This window comes from Sarcophilus harrisii, chromosome 2, assembly GCF_902635505.1.
Source record: "Sarcophilus harrisii chromosome 2, mSarHar1.11, whole genome shotgun sequence".
NCBI classification, from domain to species: domain Eukaryota; kingdom Metazoa; phylum Chordata; class Mammalia; order Dasyuromorphia; family Dasyuridae; genus Sarcophilus; species Sarcophilus harrisii.
In genome coordinates this window covers 96,261,056-96,283,782 of record NC_045427.1, presented here as the reverse complement: position 1 = coordinate 96,283,782, position 22,727 = coordinate 96,261,056, and the positions used below count along the sequence as shown (strand labels likewise).

General features: G+C 31.7%; 1 protein-coding gene across 5 annotated transcripts in view; it reads left to right on the top strand.

Moving 5' to 3' along the window:
- PSME4 (proteasome activator subunit 4) overlaps positions 1-22,727 on the top strand; it is a 104,389-nt gene that overhangs the window by 69,614 nt on the left and 12,048 nt on the right. For all 5 annotated transcript variants that reach the window (XR_004231704.1, XR_004231705.1, XM_031950470.1 and 2 more), the window contains 17 exons: positions 228-437; positions 1,186-1,322; positions 1,899-1,952; positions 2,392-2,521; positions 3,356-3,437; positions 4,984-5,137; positions 7,148-7,217; positions 7,842-7,967; positions 8,469-8,621; positions 9,044-9,148; positions 10,472-10,563; positions 11,216-11,347; positions 11,818-12,026; positions 12,521-12,606; positions 17,805-17,933; positions 18,824-18,979; positions 21,517-21,679. Coding sequence is in view for 3 of the 5 variants with exons in the window: in XM_031950470.1 (XP_031806330.1) it covers positions 228-437; positions 1,186-1,322; positions 1,899-1,952; positions 2,392-2,521; positions 3,356-3,437; positions 4,984-5,137; positions 7,148-7,217; positions 7,842-7,967; positions 8,469-8,621; positions 9,044-9,148; positions 10,472-10,563; positions 11,216-11,347; positions 11,818-12,026; positions 12,521-12,606; positions 17,805-17,933; positions 18,824-18,979; positions 21,517-21,679 (2,188 nt within the window). In the remaining 2 variants the exon portion in view is untranslated. The remainder of the gene's footprint in view (positions 1-227; positions 438-1,185; positions 1,323-1,898; positions 1,953-2,391; positions 2,522-3,355; positions 3,438-4,983; positions 5,138-7,147; positions 7,218-7,841; positions 7,968-8,468; positions 8,622-9,043; positions 9,149-10,471; positions 10,564-11,215; positions 11,348-11,817; positions 12,027-12,520; positions 12,607-17,804; positions 17,934-18,823; positions 18,980-21,516; positions 21,680-22,727) is intronic.

The window sequence follows — 22,727 nt, the reverse complement described above, 5'->3', positions numbered from 1 at the left end:
TGGCATAGAATAGAAATACATTCCAAAGTTAGTATATGTTGAAGTATCAGACCAGAATTTACTGTAAACTTGTTTAGTCATAATAAATATTGCCAGTGAACTGATAAAGGATAATCTTTTTCTTCGGAAATGGAACTTATGACTTCAGTATATATTAAAGAAGATATAATCTCTTTACTTAAGAAGCTTACAGTCTGTCTAATAAATGCACAAATTTGTTTCTCCAGGGTGCCTTGTATTGTCTACTTGGAAACCACAGTGGAGTGTGCCTAGCAAATCTTCATGACTGGGATTGTATTGTACAAACCTGGCCAGCAATTGTTTCTTCGGGGCTAAGCAAAGCAATGTCCCTAGAAAAGCCATCAATAGTCAGGCTATTTGATGATCTTGCAGAAAAGATTCATAGACAATATGAAACAATTGGACTGGATTTCACAGTAAGGAAAAAACCTTGTATTTACAGTAATTGTTTTCAGCCCAACTGTACCTCAGGTTATTTATATAAACAAATTAAAATGTTAAACTATCTTTGTCATATAACACATAATTCACCTAATCCCTTCCAGGTCTTGGTTTTTCTTGTCTATAAACTGAGGCTATAGGATTAAAAGGATGACTTATTTAGAAATTGAAAAATACTTTAGACAGACTTTAGTCTGACTCCCTCATTTTACAGATGAGAATATTATATTTTTTTTCCTCACTGATGAATGCAGAAAAGATTTATTTTACAATCTTGCAAGCATGGATGCTTAAGTTAGTAGACACACCTTTGAAACTCCCAAGGCAGCATTTTATTTCCTATTCTGAAGCACAAGTCCCTCTCTTGATTCTCCATTAATTGGATGTTATAGAAGTGACAGGACATGAATCTCCACCCCTTATTACATAGCCAATCCCTGTCTCTGAGGAGCTTACATTGTAGAAGGGGGAAGGTAACAGAAAAGGATAGAGGTAAGAACAAAAGATTTTTTTCAAATAGATGAAAAAATTATTGAAGTCCAGGGAAGTTAGGTTGGCTTGCCTAAAATCATCTAAATCCTGATTGAGGCAGGATTAGAGTTAGTGTTAGAACTGAGTCCTATAGTTTCAATTTTATTATTCTTTTCACTATATTCCCTTTCTTTCTTTTAAAGTCCTCCTTATTCTAAGCCTTGTAATCCTTTTTTTTTTTTTTTTTTAAAGGTTCCACAGACATGTGTTGCAATAGGTGTCTTAATCCAACAGTCAAAATATCCCTCTGCCAACCAACCATTGCTTAGCCCAGAGGAAATTCAGTTAGGAATTCAACGACAGCAAGAAAAAAATGCTGAGGCCTTACAGTAAGTGATTTACTCTTAACATCTCTTTTAAAATTCGGGTATGGCAATGTCTTTGTATTCTCTCCAATATAGACCGTGACAGAATCTGCACTGTCTCTTTTTCTTCATTTAATTTTTTTTTAAATTGACACCATTTTAAAGACTTTGTACTGCATTATTTTATTCTCTCTCTCAATATAAAATGCAAATCTTACCTTTTCTCTTTATTGGGTACTAACTGCTTAAATTCTATAGTGGTCAATTTATCATTACATTTCATGATAACAATTACTTCAATTAGAATACTAAAAGTTATTCAATTACTGTTCAATTACTAAATTATTGGAAAGGATATTCATAAACCAATCACTGTTTTCTATGATTCAGTTTTTTTTTTAAATTTAAAGCCTATACTATAGAATTAACATTTTCCTAAAAATTCTAAGCATGTGCTTGATGAAAAAAATATTTGTGTATCTATCATGTTTGTTGATTTGAACCTAATTTAAAACTGGTTATTTTATGTAACTTGATGCTTAGCTTTGTTATATTCTATTATATTTAAATAAAGATTAAATGGTATGCTTGTTCTTTTAGGAACTATGAAAACCTGGTACATACTTTGTTAGACTGTGTGGATCAAAGAAATCTGTAAGTGTTCTTTGTATTTAATTTTTATTTTTTTAATCATGACAAAAATTTGGCTTAAAATATTCCAAGTTTTATTTAAATTGCATGTTTCACAGTTAAAAGTCCTAATGGCAGTTGACCTCCTGAAATCCAAGGCAGATAGTTCCAAGGACATGACTCATCTTCAGATGATTTTTTTTTTCTTGGCCATGAGAATTGCATATTGGATAACACAAACTAGGAAGAATTGTAAATCTTCTTAAATATAAGGACTACTTAGGGTCAGTAATGGGAGAAAAAGGGGATGTGGAAGGAGAATTGGATACTTGTTATTAATTTTTAATAAAGCATTGGTAGTATTCATCATTAATAGGTTTTGGATACTTGGTTTTTATACTGCATTATAGAAGAGAATGTATTAATCGTTATAAACAATGAGTTTCATTATATTTTCTTTAAGCCCTTGGAAATTTGAACATATAGGCATTGGTTTTCTGTCCCTGCTCTTGAGAGATGATCGAGTTCTGCCTCTTCGTGCCATAAAATTCTTTGTGCAGAGTCTCAACCATGATGCAATTGTGGTTCGCAAGGTAAAACTTTGGTTTTAGATAAAATCTTAAATTTTAAGATGTTATTTAACTATTATTTAACTTCCACTTAAGGAGAACTAGAATTTAGGGCCACATATTGCATCAGTTGTTGCCATGGATTGTGTTTTTAATCGAAGATAAAACATGTTACTAGTAAATGTTACTACTAACATGAAAATTTTTATTTCAAAGTAAAAATCATTATTTGCTTAAATTTTTTAAAGTGTATTTGTGTAAATAAGAGAAATTATAGTAGAAGTGTTTTGTTTTGTTTAAAGCAAATTTTGAGTGATGTACCTGTTTCTTCTAGTGCTAAAGTCTCATTTTCAGCTGCCCATTTTTACTTTTGATTTCTTTATCTCTTTTGGGAAGTGTCTTTTTAAGTGGCCTCTAACTTTCTGAGGTAATAGTTTAAGTGTCTTGGATTTTTAGCTCAAGTGTCAAGGGAATGTATTAAAATATTAAATAAATTTATCTCCATCTATGTGCAGTCCACTTCTTGGTTTTCTTATTTTATTGGTTGCATTTGAAATGTTTTCTTCTTTTCTTCATTGTGAAGGAAATATAACTAAACTGAATCAATCATTTGTACTTCCAACGCAAAATTCCTGCATTCTTCCTTTGAACTGATTGGGACAAATTACAGTGGGAATGGTCTATGCCAAAGTCTTGGATAGATTTGTAGGCTAAGTCTTTCCACTGAACATATAGCGCATGAGGGATATTTCTGTTCTCAAAAAGAAAGAGAATCTGGCCTCTGCTGATAGTATGGTATGCAAATACTTAGTAGGATTTAAAAAATGAATGAAGTCAACTTAAAGATTTCTTTTTTAGATGGCTATCTCAGCAGTTGCTGGCATTCTCAAGCAGCTGAAGAGAGCACACAAAAAGCTTTCCATCTGTCCATATGAAATCAGTAAGTTCTGCCTAAGGTAACTTAACAACTCCTCTTTGATGTTTTTAAATGTTTTCACTCAAATTTTCTCAAACTGAACCCATAGATAACTTGTTTTCTTCGAAAACTAAAGTTTTCTTAATAGCCGACTTTTTTTTTTTTTTTTTTTTTTTTTTTTTTTGACTTTTAATAAAAACCATTGTGAAAACCTGGGTGAGTTTACATTCTAAAATAACTCAATGTTAAAATGAAAAGCATCATTAAAGGAGATTCAGTATTTATTTACATGTGTACATTAAATATAAGTACATACTTTTGTGTTTACTGTTAATATTTACTATTCAGCAATTAAAGGGTTTTTTGGTTTTATTTAGGGGATAATTACACAATTATCTGTTAGACTTTATTTCAAAAGCTTAAAATGTTTTTTGTTTTTTAAAAATTTCCTTTGGCTGCCACATCTTTATATTTCTGCTACAACCACTTTTGATTACTCTTATCAGAACCTAAAGTATGTATTTTTTATTTTATTTTGTTTTATTTTTTGCTGAGGCAATTGGGGGTAAATGACTTGCCTGGGGTCACATAGCTAGGTTGATTTGAACTCGGGTTCTCTTGACTTCAGGGCTGGTGCTGTATCCACTGCGCCACCTAGTTGTCCCAAGTATATATTATCTTGGGCTCATTTCTTTTACCAAAGCAGCACATAAATCTGTTGTTTTAATTTGCATTTGTTTCAGCAGTAATTATAAAGGAGTTTTTATGTTTTATATATTTTATATAAATGAAAGATAACATAACTACTGTTCTCATATTTTCAAATGACACAGATCTGTTCCTATACTAAATGTGACATAGAATTGATATATTAACTTTGGATTTTGAAGTAAGATACATAACCCTACTAGATAAATGATAGGAATGTTGTATATTACACAACAAATCAGTTGGCTAGGATGTGTATGAAGTCACATATGAATCCATCTTACTGACTCCAGGTCCAGTGCTCTATTGCCACCTAACTCCTTTCTACCTCTAAAATAAAGTTGTGTTAAATAATGTATAACAGACCTTTGAGGTAGGTAGGCATTATCCTTATACACAGATGTAGAAATTGAGGCCCTGAATAATTAAGTGATTTATCCAAAGTCACAGAGTGAAGAAATAAATACTTGAGGCAAAACTTGAACTTATGTCTTGTGACCTCATCCAGTATTGTCTTTTCCATTCCCGCTACTTCTAAAAGAAAATGGCACTGGAAGGTTTTATAAAGGTCTCTACAAGCATTCTTTCATATCATGAAATTTTAAAACTCTGAAATCAATGGCTGATAAAGTTGTCTTATTGCATTGAATATAAATCTGAAAAGATAGGCCCTAGGCAATTCCTTAAACCACACTTAAATTATTTTTTAAATAAATAAGGCAAACATTTTTGGGGAAAATATTTTAGGTAAAAAGTTAGAAGTAAATGTTCAAAGAAGGTTTTAAATACGTCTAATATTTAAATTAAATACATTTATATTTAATATATTTACATTTAAATACATCTAACCTTTCTTTTTTAGGTACTACTCCTAAACCTTCCTGCATACTTGCTGGTGACAGACCTGATAACCAATGGATGCATTATGATAGTAAAAATATACCAAGAACTAAAACAGAATGGGAATCAAGTTGTTTTGTCGAAAAAACACACTGGGGATACTACACTTGGCCTCAGTGAGTCATACTAGCATGGATGTTGAACAAATAGATTTGATTTAATTGTATTAAGACCCTCTAGAAGGTATAAGTAAAACAGCCATTGGTTCCAGTGAAAAATAACTAAGGTGGATGTTACTAGCACTTTCTGTCAAAAGGAATCTGGGAAATGTTGCTGAAGTGCCAAATTCTAAAAAGACATTATAAAAATAATGATTACTGTTCATCTGGAAAAGAAAGGAGTATTCATAGAAGGCCAGTAGTGTTGTTTCATCTAAAGCTAGTCATGAAAACTTAATTTAAAAAAAAAAAATCTGATTCTAGATTTAAAGATTAGGAGAATTCTCTGAATTTCTTCCAGTCTCAGCTAAAGTCCTGCCCTCTACAGGAAGCCCTTCTTAATTTAGTGCCTTCTCTTTGGGATTACCTCCTATTTTGTTATGTATATAGTTCATTGTTGTCTCTCCCATAGTGGACTGTGAATTTAACAGAATAGGGGAATGTATTTGCCTTTCTTGGTATCCCTAGTATTCAGTATAATAAGTGCTTAATAAATGGTAGTTGATTATTAGTGACTTAGATAAAGCCATGAATATCATGGTTACAAATTTTGCACAGAACTAGGAGACATAATTAAACATAATAGACATAGTATCAGGATCCAAAAAGATCATGGCAGACTAGAACACTGGATCAGATGTAACCAAATATAATTTAATAGGGATAAATGTAAAGTTTTATTCTATTTAGTAAATCTTATGAGGGAAGCATGGCTTTCTAGAAACTTACTTGGAAGAGATGTGGATGTTTTAGTTGAATTGAAAAATTGCTATGAATCAATAATGTAACATAGCAAAAACACTTAATACAAATTTTCATTCTCTTGAGTATGTATTTGGATATGAACCTATTATCGAGATATTGGCAGGTTAAGCAACTTGCTCATACATAAGAATTAAATCAGCTTTATATCTAAAGTGTCTTATCTCTTTAAAGCTATATTAAACCATAATGATCAGATTTGAGGTGATACTTGGACATGTCCTACTTGGACATTTTCTAGGTAATTGTGTTTATTCATTTCTGCATACCCACGTATTTAGAAGATCATTAATAAGCCCGAAGGCAATCAGGATAGTGAAGGATTTCATGATCATGCAATAAAGAACTGCCTGGAAGAAATGGGGACGTTTATCCTGAAAAAAAGGAAATGATTTATAGCTCTCTTGGACAGATGTCTTTTTGAAAGAGTGATTAAATTTATTCTGCTTAACCTCAGAGTGAAGAACAAGTAACAATGAATAGAAATTTGCAAAAAGCGAATTTAGGATTGATATAAAGAAAAACTAATACAGTTTGAATTATTCCAAAGTAAAATAATATGTTTTAAGTGTGAGTGGTTCCATTCAGTGAGAGCTTCAAACCAAGGAAGTTTATTTGTAGAAGAGATTCTTGCTTCAGATGTCCATTGTACCAGATGACAGTCAATGATTCTTTGCTCTTTTCTCATCAGTGTTTTAAGGCCCTCCTATGGGTACTGCTTGACTTCTCCAATAACAGGTCCAAAAGGTTGCTGATCCCTCCTCAAAATCATTTCACTGGTTGCAGTGGGGTATTTTACGTAAATATTATTTGAGAGATGATAGTTCTTTTACTTTGAATAATCATTATATATTAGCTAGAAAGCTCTCATATTTTCCACAGCATTATTTCTGTAAGAAATATTAAGTAAAATTGAAGTTAGTGACCCCAACAGTTTTTCCACCTCTAAAATTCTGTACTCTTCTCATTTGTCTGTGTCCTCTTTTTCCAGCTGAGTTATGAGCTCCTAAATGGTTGAAATGATTTATTTTACCTTTTTTTTTTTTTTTTTTCTTCTTCCCTGTAATTTGATACCCTGCACAAAGTTAGGTACTCAGATATTTCTTTATGATGTTGTCACATTATTTGTAAAGCCATGTGTACCTGTAGCTAATGCAATATCATGGTTTCCTTGGCTCTATGTGAATGTATATGCTTTATACTTAGGAATATGGTTGTTTATGCGCCTGTAGAAGAGCAACCCAAGCTTGGCAGAAGTCGGGAAGATATGACTGAGGTAAGTTTTTATTTTTATAATACATAAACAGGTATTCAAGATAATTCACTAGCGCTTTTTTTTACCACAAATTCATCTTTTATCTCAGGTAATTTGTGACCAAATTCCTTTAGGGAATTCATATTATATATGATATAAAGTGCCCAGTGTTCCTTTCTTTTTTCCCCCAACCCTTTTTCTTCTTGTTGAGGGCCATTTAGTTGAGCTTTACGTTTATAAGTTAGAGGCATTGGAGAATCAATTATATTGAAATTTTCCTTTTCTATTCCTGAGATAGTTACACATTTTAAAGCTCTTCATAAATATGATGAATATAATAGAATGATTTGAAGAGGCATTTTTAAAGATATAAACATGGTGGTATAATTGTTTTACTCTTTCAATAGGGAAAAAATCTATAGGTCTTAAATTCACAATAAAAGTATTTGGGAATCTCAAATTTGTAGAAGTAGAAGTAGAAAAAGTGGCTTATTTCTAGGATAAAATTCTCAATACAGGAATATAATCTACCTCCACAGTAAGTTAATAATTAGCTATCAGCAAATATTTAAAGTAGAATTTAGAATTTGTATTAATGGTTTTATGTATTCTAAACTGTTCTAATAAATTTTTTCTCTTCTGTAGGCAGAACAGATTATTTTTGATCATTTTTCCAATCCTAAATTTGTTGAGCAGTTAATAAATTTTTTATCTTTAGAAGACAGAAAAGGAAAAGACAAATTTAATCCTCGTCGGTTTTGCCTCTTCAAGGTAACTACAATGACATTACACATCACTTTCATAGCTTTTGATTAATGGTAAATCATGTAGAGTAATTTGGCACTTGGATTTTGGAGCTTAAAATTCTTAGTTTTCTATGTGTTGGTAGTGAGTGTGATCGTTTTTTAAAAATCATGTCTCCTCAGGAAATCACATCAAATATTATTTCAGTGAACCTAGGGTGATGATAACTATCTTTTTGTAAAGCCCAACTCTGGTGGTATTTGTGAACTTTTAAAATTCATCACTCCAAATGCATAATGTATACATAACAAAATTCTATTGATTAAGAAATATCCCTAGAGTATTCATTAATTTTAGAATACCTGTGTGTTTTATTTCAGGTGATAGTTCAGCAAGGTTTGCTCTTCTCCAACTTTTAAAAACATAAGATTTCAGCAGTAATCATACTGTAAATCACTTAAAAAATGAAACTGTGCATGAAGGTATACTTTTGAATAATTGTGTTTTTCTTTTTAATTATTTTAATAGGGTGTATTCAGGAACTTTGATGATGCCTTTTTGCCAGTTTTGAAGCCTCACTTAGAACGTCTAGTTTCAGATTCACATGAAAGCACCCAGCGCTGTGTAGCAGAAATTATAGCTGGCTTGATCAGAGGTTCTAAACATTGGACATTTGAAAAGGTGTGTGTCTATGATGTGTATATATGTGGTTGTGTATATGTTGTGTGCATATACAAGACACTTCTAATAAGTTACATTTCCTTATCCGCAGTGGTATTCATATACTTTGTAGATTCTCAACTAGTGTAATAGGGTGTTAAAAATCTGTAACTGTGCCTTTAACATTCTCTTTGATTTTTCTTATTCATACCACTTCTGATCCAAGATCAACAATGAAGGCTTTATAATAATGTGACACATTTCTTTTTTTAGGATATTAGAATTTGAGTTCTCCAAATACATAAAAATTCCTTATTTTGTAAAACTGAAAAAAAAGAGCTAAGAAATGTCCAATGACAACTCCTTTTTTTCCAGGTAAATGAAAACATGGGTTTTGAAAATAGATGCTTTGAATAACAATATCTCTTCTTTTGTTTGAGCAGGTAGAAAGACTTTGGGAGCTTCTATGTCCCCTGCTTAGAACAGCATTGTGTAACATTACAGTGGAAACATATAATGATTGGGGAACTTGTATAGCAACTTCCTGTGTAAGTTCTCTTGCTACCTTCTTTTATTTTGAGAATTTGTTAAATAAAACTAAATAGTGTTTTATAGAACCTGATCTGTACCATCACTTTTAATGAAAGAATTATATTCAGATACTCAAAAAAAAAAAAAAACCCTTAAAATATTACGTGAAGTAATAAACTATTATTAAATATTTCTTTCCAAATGTGTGTAACCATGATAAATATTTTGTTCATTTCTGTGTATCCTTTTAAACTTATTTTGGATTTTGTGGCCTTTGACTTTTTACATAGTTGTATTAAGTGTATATATTATTATGCTAACTTCAGTCTTCAATTGCATTAATTTATTTTTTCCTTAAATTCTTTGTATTTTCATACTAGTCATTTATTATGGGATAGTTATAATTTATTCAGCCATTTTTCCAGTTGATGAACACATGAATTATTTACAGATTTTTGCTATTATGAATATTGATAGTGTTTACTGACTTTGGATTTATCAAAAAAATAATCTATTGTGTGCTTTTGTTTCTAATACTATATTATCTCTTTTGTGCTGTTGATTGCTTTTTTGTTTTTCAAATATATATTGTATATTTTTGACAATTATTTAAGGTAGCCATTCATATTCTCCTCCCTGTCTCCCCTTTAGAAAATTAATAGAGATAATAGTTATTCAATTAAAAATTAACAATATAGATATGACATATGGCAAAAGGACAGCCAAAAGAGCCAGGACAACCTGCCTCTAGTACAACCAGCTGTGTGAATCTTGAATCGGTCATTTCACTCCCCCAATACCCAATACCTTAGATAGTTTTCCAAGTGTCCTTTAGATCTTATTAAAATTACTTTTCTGCATTACTGGAAGGATTTTCTGAATGAGGTAATCTCTATGTGGATGAAGTCACAGTGTCTTAGGATGCTACTGTCTCTCCTCTGCCACCTTCTCCTCCCCGCTTTCAACCATCACTCCATGCATATACACACACAGCCTGTCAACAAATATTCCATATGGTTAGGATTTAGAACATCAATAGCATTACTTTAAAGATCACCTTCCTAGATAAGTTGCTAGTTAATGGACATAGCAATTGAATTGGACAATTGTTATCTTTCTAGCATGTCCTAGTGTGAAAAACTTCATAAATAATGAATTTATTTTCTTAATTAGTTCTGACCTAGCCTAAGAGGCATATATTTTATTGTATTGATTTCACTTTTGCGTTTGAACTTACTGTTTCAAGTCTTTACATAGTAATTATATTTGTAGCATACATTGCAGAATTGTAGATTTCCTGAAATATATGATATGATACTTGGACATATTTTTCAATACAGGAAAGCAGAGATCCTCGGAAACTTCATTGGCTGTTTGAGTTGTTATTGGAGTCTCCGTTGAGTGGTGAAGGAGGATCTTTTGTAGATGCATGGTAAATTATAACAAACTTGAAAATTTAACTGTTAAGATGTTTTTGTGACCAGCTCACATAATACATAAATAGAAGCAAGCTAGTTGTATTGCCTTGGTAATCTTGATGAAATTTTTTTTTTTTTAGATCTAATACAAAAAAGTAAATTAATATATATGCATCTTTATTATGAAGACAGTAATAACACTAGAATTTAAAGGAAGTCTTATCCAGTCATTTCAACCTTCTCTACCAAATATTTCATTGGGAAGTGGTTATTGAATGACAGTATTGGTCAGTGAATGTGAATAATTCCTGTGGCCATCCTTTACAGTTAAAGGAACTCTGAATAGTATTTCCTGTAAGGCAGAAAAAAGAGAATAAAAAACTTGGAGAGCTTAGAAAAAGAAAATTGATAAGAATCAGTTCTACAATCAAATATGTTTGTTTATAAAGCAGATCAGTCAATCTTTTGGTGACTGAATTTCTTCATGTATTTTACCTTCACTATATTGTGTAAGGCAAATGAAAACTTGAGGGAAGATTGAATCAGTGATATCTTTGTGATCATGATTAGTATCTGAGAAAATTAAAGTAACTTTAGTGTAGTTATATATAATTAGCTTGATAAATGTATGAAGATAAGTGATGAAGATGAAATTTTATTTTTTAGTCGACTATATGTTCTACAAGGTGGGCTTGCCCAGCAAGAATGGAGGGTACCTGAGCTGTTACACAGGTTACTGAAATACTTAGAACCCAAACTCACTCAAGTTTACAAGAATGTCAGGGAAAGGATAGGGAGGTGAGTATTGTTTTCACTTTGTGGTTTAAATCTTTTTTATATATTTGTTCAAAATCTATAGTCCATATTAGTTATATTTTGAAGGAATAACTTTTATTTAATAATTGACTCCATGCATTTAATTTTTATATATTATTAGGACTTACCTGTATATTCTTTATTTATATATTTATGTGAATATTCTTGACATTTGTTTTAATAGTTTTGAATGTTCACTTATCAACAGAAAGTAACAATTAATTCCAAATTCAATTATATTATGCCTTTTTATGCCTTTTCAGCATTTTAAAATTTCTTCTTTGGAAAGTTGACTTGATGAGCGTTGTATTGTGTCACATGGAATGTTTGGAGAATGTGTTAATAAACTGTTCAGAAAATATGTTTAGTTGAGTCATGACTTCTAAAGATGAGGTATATTCATTTAGTCTCTATTAATGTTTCTCTTCTACTTTGTATATTTTATTTTACAGTGTACTGACTTATATATTCATGATAGATGTTTCTTTGCCAAACACTGCGCCAACAAAATCTCCTCGTGTTCCTGAATTCACTGCCCGTATCCTGGAGAAACTAAAACCCCTCATGGAGGTAGATGAAGAAATCCAGAATCATGTTATGGAAGAGAATGGAGTTGGTGAAGAAGATGAAAGAACTCAGGGCATCAAACTATTGAAAACCAGTGAGCCATTACATTATGTTAATAATGGTAACATTTATGAGATTAGCAAAAACATACTCAAAAATATACTTTTTTTTTTTTAAAACATATGGTCTTTTAAATATTGATTCAGTAAATTCATTTTAGCATATCCGTTTGCTTTTATGGGATTGGTTTGTCCTGATTGAATAGTATATGAAGTGAATTTTACTTTATTTTGCTATATTTTATTTATATATATATATAAATAATTTAAACTGGTAAAAGAATTGATTGTATGATAAGTTGATGCTTCTTTGTAAAACTCACATCAATGCCACAGAAGGATTTGTAATGGCATTTGTGTGGTGCTATTTGGTCAAATAATGGCTTTATGTGGAAAGACTAAGGAGTTTCATTCTTGTTCTCCAGCTCTAAGATAGTTCTGAGATTCTCTCATGTGAAGGACTAAGCATTAGTCCCCCACTCTTCTCATATTTGCTGGTCATTGAATCCATAATTCTCTCCCCAAACAGTACTGAAGTGGCTGATGGCAAGCGCAGGACGATCCTTTTCTACGGCGGTCACAGAGCAGCTCCAGCTTTTGCCCTTGTTTTTTAAGGTATTACTTGTGTGCAGGCTGTGAGGGTATATGTCTCACCCTCCCATCCTCCCTTCTAGGAATTTGGGGTTGGTGGTGATAGGATAATGTGTTTGTTGATATTATGTACCTATGATGCTTTACATGAAAAAAATGATGAGAAAGGTTGGGCACATAGAGCAGATGAGTTAGAATTTTAGAATCAAGCACTTACAGAATAAAAGAATAATCCTGAATCTACTACATCAAATTGTACTAAATCATTGACTATTCACTAATGGTGAATAGCCAATTTCTGAGCTATTTTGATTGGTTAGGTAAAAGTATTTTTAAAAAACAAACAAAAAAAACCCAGCAGCAATTTTGTTGAGAAGCCATTTTCTGAGTCAAAGTTGCCATATAATCACTAAAGATTAAAACATAATACTTTTGTATCTATGAAAATTTAGGCTTGAAACTATAAAATAAATATCCAAATAAAAATATCTTTGGTAGCATATAATGACTTCTCATCTGATCTAAGAATATCAGCCTCATTGTGATGAATTACAGCACTTACTTCATTAGATGCTACTGCTGAGACCTTGTATAACTGAAATGATATTACAAAAAGACAGTATCTGCAGCTTATCATTATAAGCTTTTTTCATTTTTTTTTCTTCTGTATAGGTATAGGAAAGTAAGCTGCTTCTAAGAAGGCAGATTGGCAACTCTTCTACAACTTAAAAGAATTTTAGAGTTACATGGGTGGTGATGAGAGTTAAATGATTTGCCCAGTGTCCCACAGCTTAGTTTGTCAGAAATGAAATTCCTGATTCAGGTCTCCCTGACTCAGCAATTGGCTCTCTATTCTCTGTCATGATCTTTCATACTGTACTGTATAATAATACTGTACTGTTAAAAACCTAATTTAAAACAACAACAACAAACCATGCATATGAATTAATAGATTTGGTCAACCACAATTAAAAATACATGAGGCCAGTTACAACCTGAATTTCGGTCTAAAATAGTAATACGGTTTCCCTTATGATGAAGAGCTCTCTCTCTCAACCTCTCCCATCTCCAATTTTCTCTTTCACTAGCAAACTTTTATCTAAAACAAGGATACTTGCTGCTTATACTTTGTCACCTATTTACTTCTCAACCCTTGCCATTTTGTTTGCTCTTTTGAAGCTTACTAGTGATTTCATTATTACTGAACATGATAGTTTTCCTCTTCAGCATCTCTGTAATTATTGATGCTTTTGTCTTTTTTGACACTTGTGTATATTTTGACAAAAATCTTATTTTTGTTGTTGTTAAAGGAAGACATTTATGTCCAATTGTCATTGTCTTACTCAACAAATATTTTGTTCAGATATTTATTAATAAAAAAACTTTTTTTTTTTTTCCCCGAAACTAATGACTTCCTTTGCTGAAAGATTGCCACAAAGATAAGTACTATGCTCTCTTTAGTCTAGAGCTCTGGGAGATTAAGAATATTACCAGTCTTTTTTGGTCATCTTTAGTTATTTCTATTTCCTAGTCTCCATTATTGTACTTCTAATCATACTCAATATTTGAGGTTTAAGATTCCCCAGCTATGTTAATGCAACATTCTACAGATTCTTGTCACTAGCCTAGCAAAGAGATTCACAATAAACTTTTTAACATTTTTTAACCAAAAAACCTCCTCCTATATGTACTTTCTCCTGTCCCTGATTTGCATGCTACTTTCTCCTTGTTCCCGTCCTCTAAATCTATTTTTTATCCATCTCCTTTGCTGAATCATTATCCAAATTTTCTTTTCTTAAAAAAAAAAAAAAAAAAAAATTCTTTTTGAAATAAAAAATAAGGAATAACTATTAAAATTACTTGATTTTAACACTGTTAAAAACAAATCTTTGTAGTGAATTATTTTCAAATATTTAAATTCAAGTTAGGAATGGGAAGGAAAAAAGTCTAATAATTTAATTCAGCATACTTATTTGTTTTTTGTTTTTTTATTAGTCAGTTATGCCTGACTCTCTGTGACCCCCATTTGGGCTTTTCATGGCAGAGTTACTGGAGTGGTTTGATATTTCTCCAGACAATCTTATAGTGAGGAATGGAGACAGACAGTGTTGTGACTTCCCCAGAGTCATACAGATAGTAAGTGTGTGAAACTAGTTTTGATGTCAGGTCCTCCTGACAGTACTCTATGTATTGTGCTACCCAGCTGCCCCTACTTGATGTATATTATGTGGAAAGATCTTGAAGATTCAAAGAAAGATGCTCTCAACTCTAAAAACAGAAAAGAGTGATCTGATAAGGATGTCAATAAATTAAGCTATTTTTGATAATTTAAAAAATCCTTACCACTTAAGTAGGTAACATTTTGAATAATATTTATGACCTAAATGTTATTTGTAAAATAGGTGGTTGAATTAAATAATCACTAAGGGCCTAGTTGTGTCCTAATTAATAATGGTCTGTTATTTGATATCTACAGTCTTCAGCCTAGAATTAAAATCTCTCAGGAGTTTTACTGTAGCCATTTTTCCATCCTTTATTTACTCACTCTAAGCTACAGCCATATCCTAGATTCCTTGACTTTTCCATACAATCTATTTCCCTATGTTAGTGCCTTTTTGCTTATAAACTATCTTCTTCTGGAGGTCTCAGAATCCTCCAAGGCCCAGTTCAAATGCAATATCTTCCAAGCAGCTTTTTTTTTTTTTTTTAAATACTGTTAATTTCCCTTCATCTTTACTATACCAGTATCCCCAAACAAAATTGGAAGTTATATTTTCTTTCTCTGAACTTTTTTGTAGAACTCTGTACTTCTAGAATAAAAACATCTTAAGATTGAAAGGTTATGTTTAGAAATGCTATTCAGGTATTCAAGACTCCCAAGAATCTTACTATACTTAAACATTCTACTTCATAATAGTGCTTTGTATATGTTGCCACAAATACATTGTAAGTTTCACAAGGAATATTTAATAATACAATATTTTGTGTATTTCCTATAGCATCTCTCACAGTGCTTTCCAGATAGCTGGTAGTCAATGAATATTTATTGAATGACTAGTATGTATAATTTAATAAAATCATATATGAATGAAGAAGAAAAGAAAATAGAAAGAAAATTTTAAATCATAGGAATGAAACTTATTTAAGAATATTATAATTATCCACAGCTATTCTGAATAGTCGATGTAAAAATTGTTGAACAAAATTAGAATACTTGAGAATGGATATAAGTGATGTACAGTGTCCTAGCTGTAATGCGTGGGAAAAGTGGCAGATAAGATTGGGGCAGAGGGAGGAGAGAGAAGGAGAACAGTGTTTTAGGCATAGAATATGTACACATGTTCTTGTATGTAAGGATTAAATTATGAAGACCAGTGAAATTAAATTTTTGTTGAGTTTAATATTAATAGAACAACTTCTCTTTCTACTTGAAAATACTATATCCTGAATTTTTACTTTAAAATGTTATGAGACCAAGTTATCATTGTTAATCCAGCATGTTAAAGTGAATGGTTTTGAGTAATGATTCTTTTAGACATTATAAAATAAATCTAAACCAATTTCATTTGAAGGAGCAGATGGATCAACAAGCCTTTAAGTTGGACTTGTTATGAGTGTGGCACTGTGCTAAGCATTATATTAAAAAAAATCCCTCAATTATTTGTTAAGGTAGTTGCTATGCTAAATATTAGGAATATCCGTCCTTCCCCCTCCCTCCCCCACCCCACGCAAGCATAAATAAATAAATAAATAAGGTAAACAATTCCTACCCTCAGGGGGCTCTCATTCAAATGTGTAAGATGGCATGCAGATAATTATGTGTATATGCATGGAGGTATGGATAAAAAGAATTAGTGGGAGATAAGTCTTATAGGGAAGGCTATGTAAGGACGGGGAGAGAGTGGACTAGGAAAATTCTCAATGAACACAACATGTCCAAAGTAAAATAGAAAAAGATTATATATGAAATTGCAAATCTCTCTTTACTGCTTTTCCTTTTTTAAGTCTATAATAAAATTTAACTTGAACTTCCAGAGCCAGCATGTTTGTTGTCTGTGTTTCCTTTTGATCTTATTTTCTCTACTCTGCATTTTTAAATGACATTTGATCAGATCAGAAAAATTACTTTGGAGCTCTATGGGTAATGAAATAGGGAGAGAACAAATAAAAATTTATTGTAATAGTCCAGGTAAAAGAGATTTTTTTCCATTCATTTTTTTTTTTTTGTGTGTGGCTTGAATGAAAGAATAAAAACACCCCAGGCTAAATAGATCTTCATGTGCTTCTGAAGTGTCATGATAGTTTTTTGACTTTTCTCTCTCTCCCCCCAAGGCAATTTTGGTTAAGTGACTTGACCAGGGTCACACAACCTAAGAAGTGTTAGGTATATGAGGCTGAGTTTCAACTTAGGTCCTCCAGACTTTAGGGCCAGTACTCCATCCACTGTTGTCATCTAGCTGCCCGAGCATAATAATTTTTAACCTCATTTTTGTCGTCAAAGACAAGTAGGGAAAGGTAGATTGGATCGACTTGACATGGCAAAAATAGGATGCTTCTTAATACTTAGAAATGTATCCTTTATAGCATAAAGACTTACCCTGTTTTGTCTGTGGTTTTAATCTTTCATAGAAAATAGAACAATAAATTTTATGTAAGCAACCAGGTTTCAAATCTCACTAAAAACTAGTGTAGCTCATTTAAGCTAATTTAACAGTGAGAAACAGTACTGGTATGGTGACTAAATAGCTGCAAGCTATTTTAGTTCAAGGCCAGTCTTTGATCCTATTGGATTGTTGAATTTGACCAAGTCACCCCAATTACTTCAAGCAGTCTAAATTGCAAAATAATTACTGATTGGTCGATTAACAAACTGCTGCTGCGACTGCCTTTTTTTTTTTTCTTTTCTTTTCTTTTCTTTTTTTTTTTAATATGTTAGAAGCTAAGAATCAAAAATAAAAGGGAAACTTTAGTGGAAAGAGTTTTCTCATGGGGCTCCCTAAATTGATGAAGCCATAGATACAGAAAAGGAAAAAAGTCAATAATTGTGTCAAATTTAGTTAGCATGTGTTAACCACATATCTTGATGGATCCAAGAATAAGATCTCAACCCTATGTCAAGATGTCACTACACTCATTGATTTTTTAAAAAGAAATCTTTATTTAGAATGTATTGCTTTCAGCAACAACTGTTTTCTAAGTGTTTGATTGTTTTTATTCCCTAGATTGCCCCAGTTGAAAATGATAATAGCTATGATGAATTAAAAAGAGATGCAAAGTTGTGTCTTTCGTTAATGTCTCAGGGGTTGCTTTATCCTCAACAAGTGCCTTTGGTGCTTCAGGTGCTAAAACAAGTAAGTGATGACTCAACTAAAAAGAATTAATTCTGTTTGGAGCATGTGGAATTTGAAGTGCTTATGTAACATCCTGTTGAAAATGTTGATCAGAAAGTTTGTGATCTCAGGAGAGACTAGAGCTGAATATAGAGATGTCGAAGTCATCTACATAGAGATGAAAATTGAAACCATTCAAATGAGCAATTATAGAGAGAAGAAAAGGGAAGAAGGCTTTGGGCAGAATTTGGGGGAACACCCTCAGTTAAAAATCTTGCAATGGAAGAAATTCAACAAAGAGTAGACTAAAACAAGTCAAGTAGAAGGAGAACCCAAGAAAGGGCAATGTCCCCAAAACCTAGAGAACATTAATATTAGAAAATCTCTTCTACCAAGACCACACTTTGAGATTCATTGATGAAAATAATAATTAACTTAAATTTTTAGAAGTCTTTTCATTGTGAGATACTTTATATGCATCTTCTCATTTGATCTTCATAAACAACCTTATAAAGAGATTATTGTATCTGAGTCTATCCATTTTACTAATTACTATGGCAGATAGTCTCCTCCATTTGAGGAAACTCAAATAAGAGAAGTTAAATGATTTGCCCATGGCAAGTGTTCCAACAGCATTAATTTCATCCAAAGTCTCTCTGCTCAAAATGCAGTGATTTTCTTATTACTTTAAGGCTTACATTAGGTTAGGGATATAGTACCACTTGATTAATTCAGTAGTTTTTTCCTTAAACTTTTGGTTTTCATGGGAAAAACCTGGGAAAATAGTTATTATTAAAATGTGAACAACTTGATATTAGTTGCTATTAAAAAAAAAAAAAACATAAGCTGAAGTTAAACAAGATTGTAACTGGCATTTTTTGAATAATCAAAAAAATTTTTTTTTTAAACAGACAGCAAGAAGCAGTTCTTGGCATGCTAGATACACAGTACTGACCTACCTCCAAACCATGGTATTCTATAATCTCTTTACTTTCCTAAACAACGAAGAAGCAGTTAAAGACATCAGATGGCTTGTTATAAGTCTTTTGGAAGATGAACAGCTAGAGGTAAAATTAAACTTTTCCTTTTATTCTTTCTTTTAAAAAATGTTACTATGTAATAAAAACAACAGTAGTTAATAAATTTTAGCGCAATGAATTCCTTCCCCTTTCTTAAATAACTCTTTGCAAGTTAAGAATTGCTATGCCCTGTTTTCAAGTTTAAAATTTACTTATCATTGAAATTGTCTTTTTAATGTATCATGAGTAAATCAGTATTGTATACATGAAAATCAGACTGGAAATAAAAATTCATGGGTCTTTCACTGACTCATTCTATAAACTTTGGCAAATTGCTTAATTTCTGTGAGCCTAAGTGTTTTCATCAAGTATTCTAATGGGGAAAATAATATCTGCTTTATCTCATAGGTTGCTATGATAAGGTGAAAGGACTTTAAAAATGTATGAAATTTACACATTTTAAGACCAAATTACTTAGAGGATTATAATTCTTATTTTGTGGTTTTTTGTTTTTTGTTTTTTTTTTTAGAGAAATTTCTTTAAAAACTGTAACAAAAAACAAAGGTCATAAAAACAATGAAATTTTCTTATATTATTAAATAATAAAGGCCCTGAAATAATCTCTCACAGCAAATTTTTAACACAAAATTCTTTTTTGCATTAATTAAATTAACATGAAAAGATCGTAGATCAACTTTAAGTTTACATCCAGAATTTTAACTTAAATCTCTCGGTTTTGACTTGCAAAAAGTATTTTATGTAGATTTGTAACAACAGAGTAAAAGTTGTTCCACCTTAAACTTAAATGGTAAAATTAAAAGCAAATTTAATTTTCTTAAGGTTTCTTTGTGGAAGTGGATCTGATAAATTGTTTCGGTTTTGCTAACTAGAATTGGTTCATTCAGTCAGGAGAAGCAAAGCTCCAGGCTTTGTTTTTGTTTCTTGCAAAAACAGAACCTGATATTTCTAAAAGCCTCTTGCAGGGAAGGGAGGAGAAATATGTTGCAACAAATGATTTCTCTTTTGAATTATCCCTGAATTTTTCTTGAGTTTTAATGTCTTTTTTTCTTTTAAAGGAGAGGCAGATAATAAAACTCAGGAATTTTTGTGGGAAAATGGTATATAATTATCTTCTAATTTTATGGACTTTTCCCATAAAGGTGCTCCTTGGAATAAAGTCTTGTAATTTATTAGTTAATAATTCAACAATACTGCAAAATGGAACCTATTAGGAACTGAGTAGAAATTACTGCAGCTTATTAGTTTGCTACTTTTGTGGTCCAATGCTTTCACTCCAGTTCTGGGATTTGTTATTACTACTTTTTGAGACTTTTGATTATTCAAAAAATGCCATTACAATCTTGTTTAGCTTCAGCTTATGTTTTTTATAGCAACTAATATCAAGTTGTTCACATTTTAATAATAACTATTAGACATGAAAATAGAGAGATGGAAGTCTCAAGCATTTGTTAATACATTCGATTTAAATTCAACCTGTTAAAAAGAATATTAGAGCATTATATTCATCTATTTAGACAGTTTTTTACTAACTATGAACATCGCATTTATTGAAAGTTTATCAATTTGTATTTGCATAGACATGTCCAAATGTCTAGTGCATCCTTGTTATGGGTCAAAACTCTGAACTTGAAACAGTGTTAAGTCAGTGGAATTGATAAAGACAATGGTAGTTCAGTACAGGTACTTAGTACTTAATATAGTTCTAAAAGATTCACACCTATCATAAGAGAGCATATAAGCTTGGACAAACTGGGACAGAATCAGAACTAGGGAAGACAGAGACCGTGGTGGTGGTCCTCCTGCCTCCCCCACTGAAACCAAGATACATTCAGGAGAACCTCACGAAAGCTGGTCTGGGCCCCAGGCAAGGAGATAATAAAGGATTTGGACTTTAACACCTTGCTACACTTGTAGTGATTACTGAACTGAAACGAAAGCTGCTCCCAGAGACCCCAAGAAAACCGAACCAACAGAGAACATTACAGTCCTTTTATCATTAATGTGCTGCAGTGAATGCTTGGCAGAAGCCAAAAATATTTTTATGATGAAGTATGAGATGATACCATTGAGATATTTCTCTTCTGGAAATTCCAGGTGTTTTACTTATCTAAAATTTGAGTGTTATACTTCTTCAAACCCTTGGGACTGACTAAATTAAAAAATGTGTAAACCAAGTCTGAATGTTAATAGCCTATGAAGTTGATGAGAAAAAAGAATGGTTAGTTCTCTTTGATGTGTATTGTAATTAAATGATTGATAGAAATTGTGAATTTGTAATTTTTAAATTACTACTAAAATGAATGTTTCTACTAATTTCAAGCATTTCTGAAACAATTTAAAAATTTAAGTGATATAGAATGTATATGTTATATATACATTAGTTTCATGATTAGTACCACTTGTATATATCCCATTCATCTGATAAAATCCCCTCCCCCCTCCCCCCACTCAAAAAACTCCAAGCTTGCATTTTTGTAAGAAAGATTTTTTTTTTCCTGCATAAAATTACTGAACAGTTTAAATGGTAGTTCTACTTTGGTACACATAACTGTCTCTTTTCATAGGTTCGAGAAATGGCTGCTACTACCCTAAGTGGGCTACTGCAGTGTAACTTCCTTACCATGGATGGCCCTATGCAGATTCACTTTGAGCAGCTTTGCAAGACAAAGCTACCTAAGAAAAGAAAACGAGATCCTGGCACAGTGGGAGACACCATTCCATCTGCAGGTAAATTATTGGAAGTTTTTTCTTGCATCAAACTTAACCTTACTTCTTTTTAACTTCTTTTCAACTTCTTTTCATATTTCCTACTTTGACAATCTATAGCCAAAAATAGCAAGTCTAATTGCTCTTCTATATAAATAGACCTTCTGATTCTTGAAAACATGCATTACATTTGTCTCTTTTACTCATACAGCATTAATTCTTGGTGGTTCTTTGTCTTGGTTGCCCTCTTCTAGAGTATAATGATGTCTTACTAAATGTGATGACAACCAGAACTGAATTTAATATTAACCTGAGCAATGTAGAGGAGGGCTACCATCCTTATCATATAAGAAATTTCAGAACATGACAATTGAAGGTTTACCATATAGAAGAGGGATTTTGTTTTTCCTCAGAAAATAGAAGTAGCACCAACATGTAAAAATCAGAAGGATGTAGATGCATAACAGTGAAAAATTTATATATTACCTATCATTGGAGGTATTCAAGGATTAACTTTTTCAACAAGTGATGGGGCCTATGGTTAGAAACTCCTTGGAAATACTAAAACGGAGACTGGTTGACTACTTGTTGGGTCTGTTATGTTTGAAATTGTCTTCAAGTATAAGTTAGACAAGAATTAAACTTCTAAGTGTTCTTCCACGTTCCTAAAATTTCCTGATTCTCTTAATACCAAAATGTGAATGAAAATTTTAAAAAAAGAAAGAAAGCTCAAAGAGATTTTAGATTATATTATCAAGTTGATTGACTTAATACGTTTTCCCCTTTCATCCTCTATGTTTAATTTAATATGTTATGTTATAATGCTTATGTAATGCTGTTAAATATAGGATGAACTATTAAGGAATAATGAAGCAACTTGCCTTTCACAATTTTACTGACAATACAGTTGACTGATTAGTTTATTTGGAAAAATCGAAGGTAAGAGAAATCCTAAAACACCTTAGTTTATTTACATAATTGCGTAGAATTGAATAAGGCAGAGACCTAAATTTTTAATTTTTCATTGTCCAGGCCTCTGCTACTATAAATAGAACCTGAAGGTCAGAAA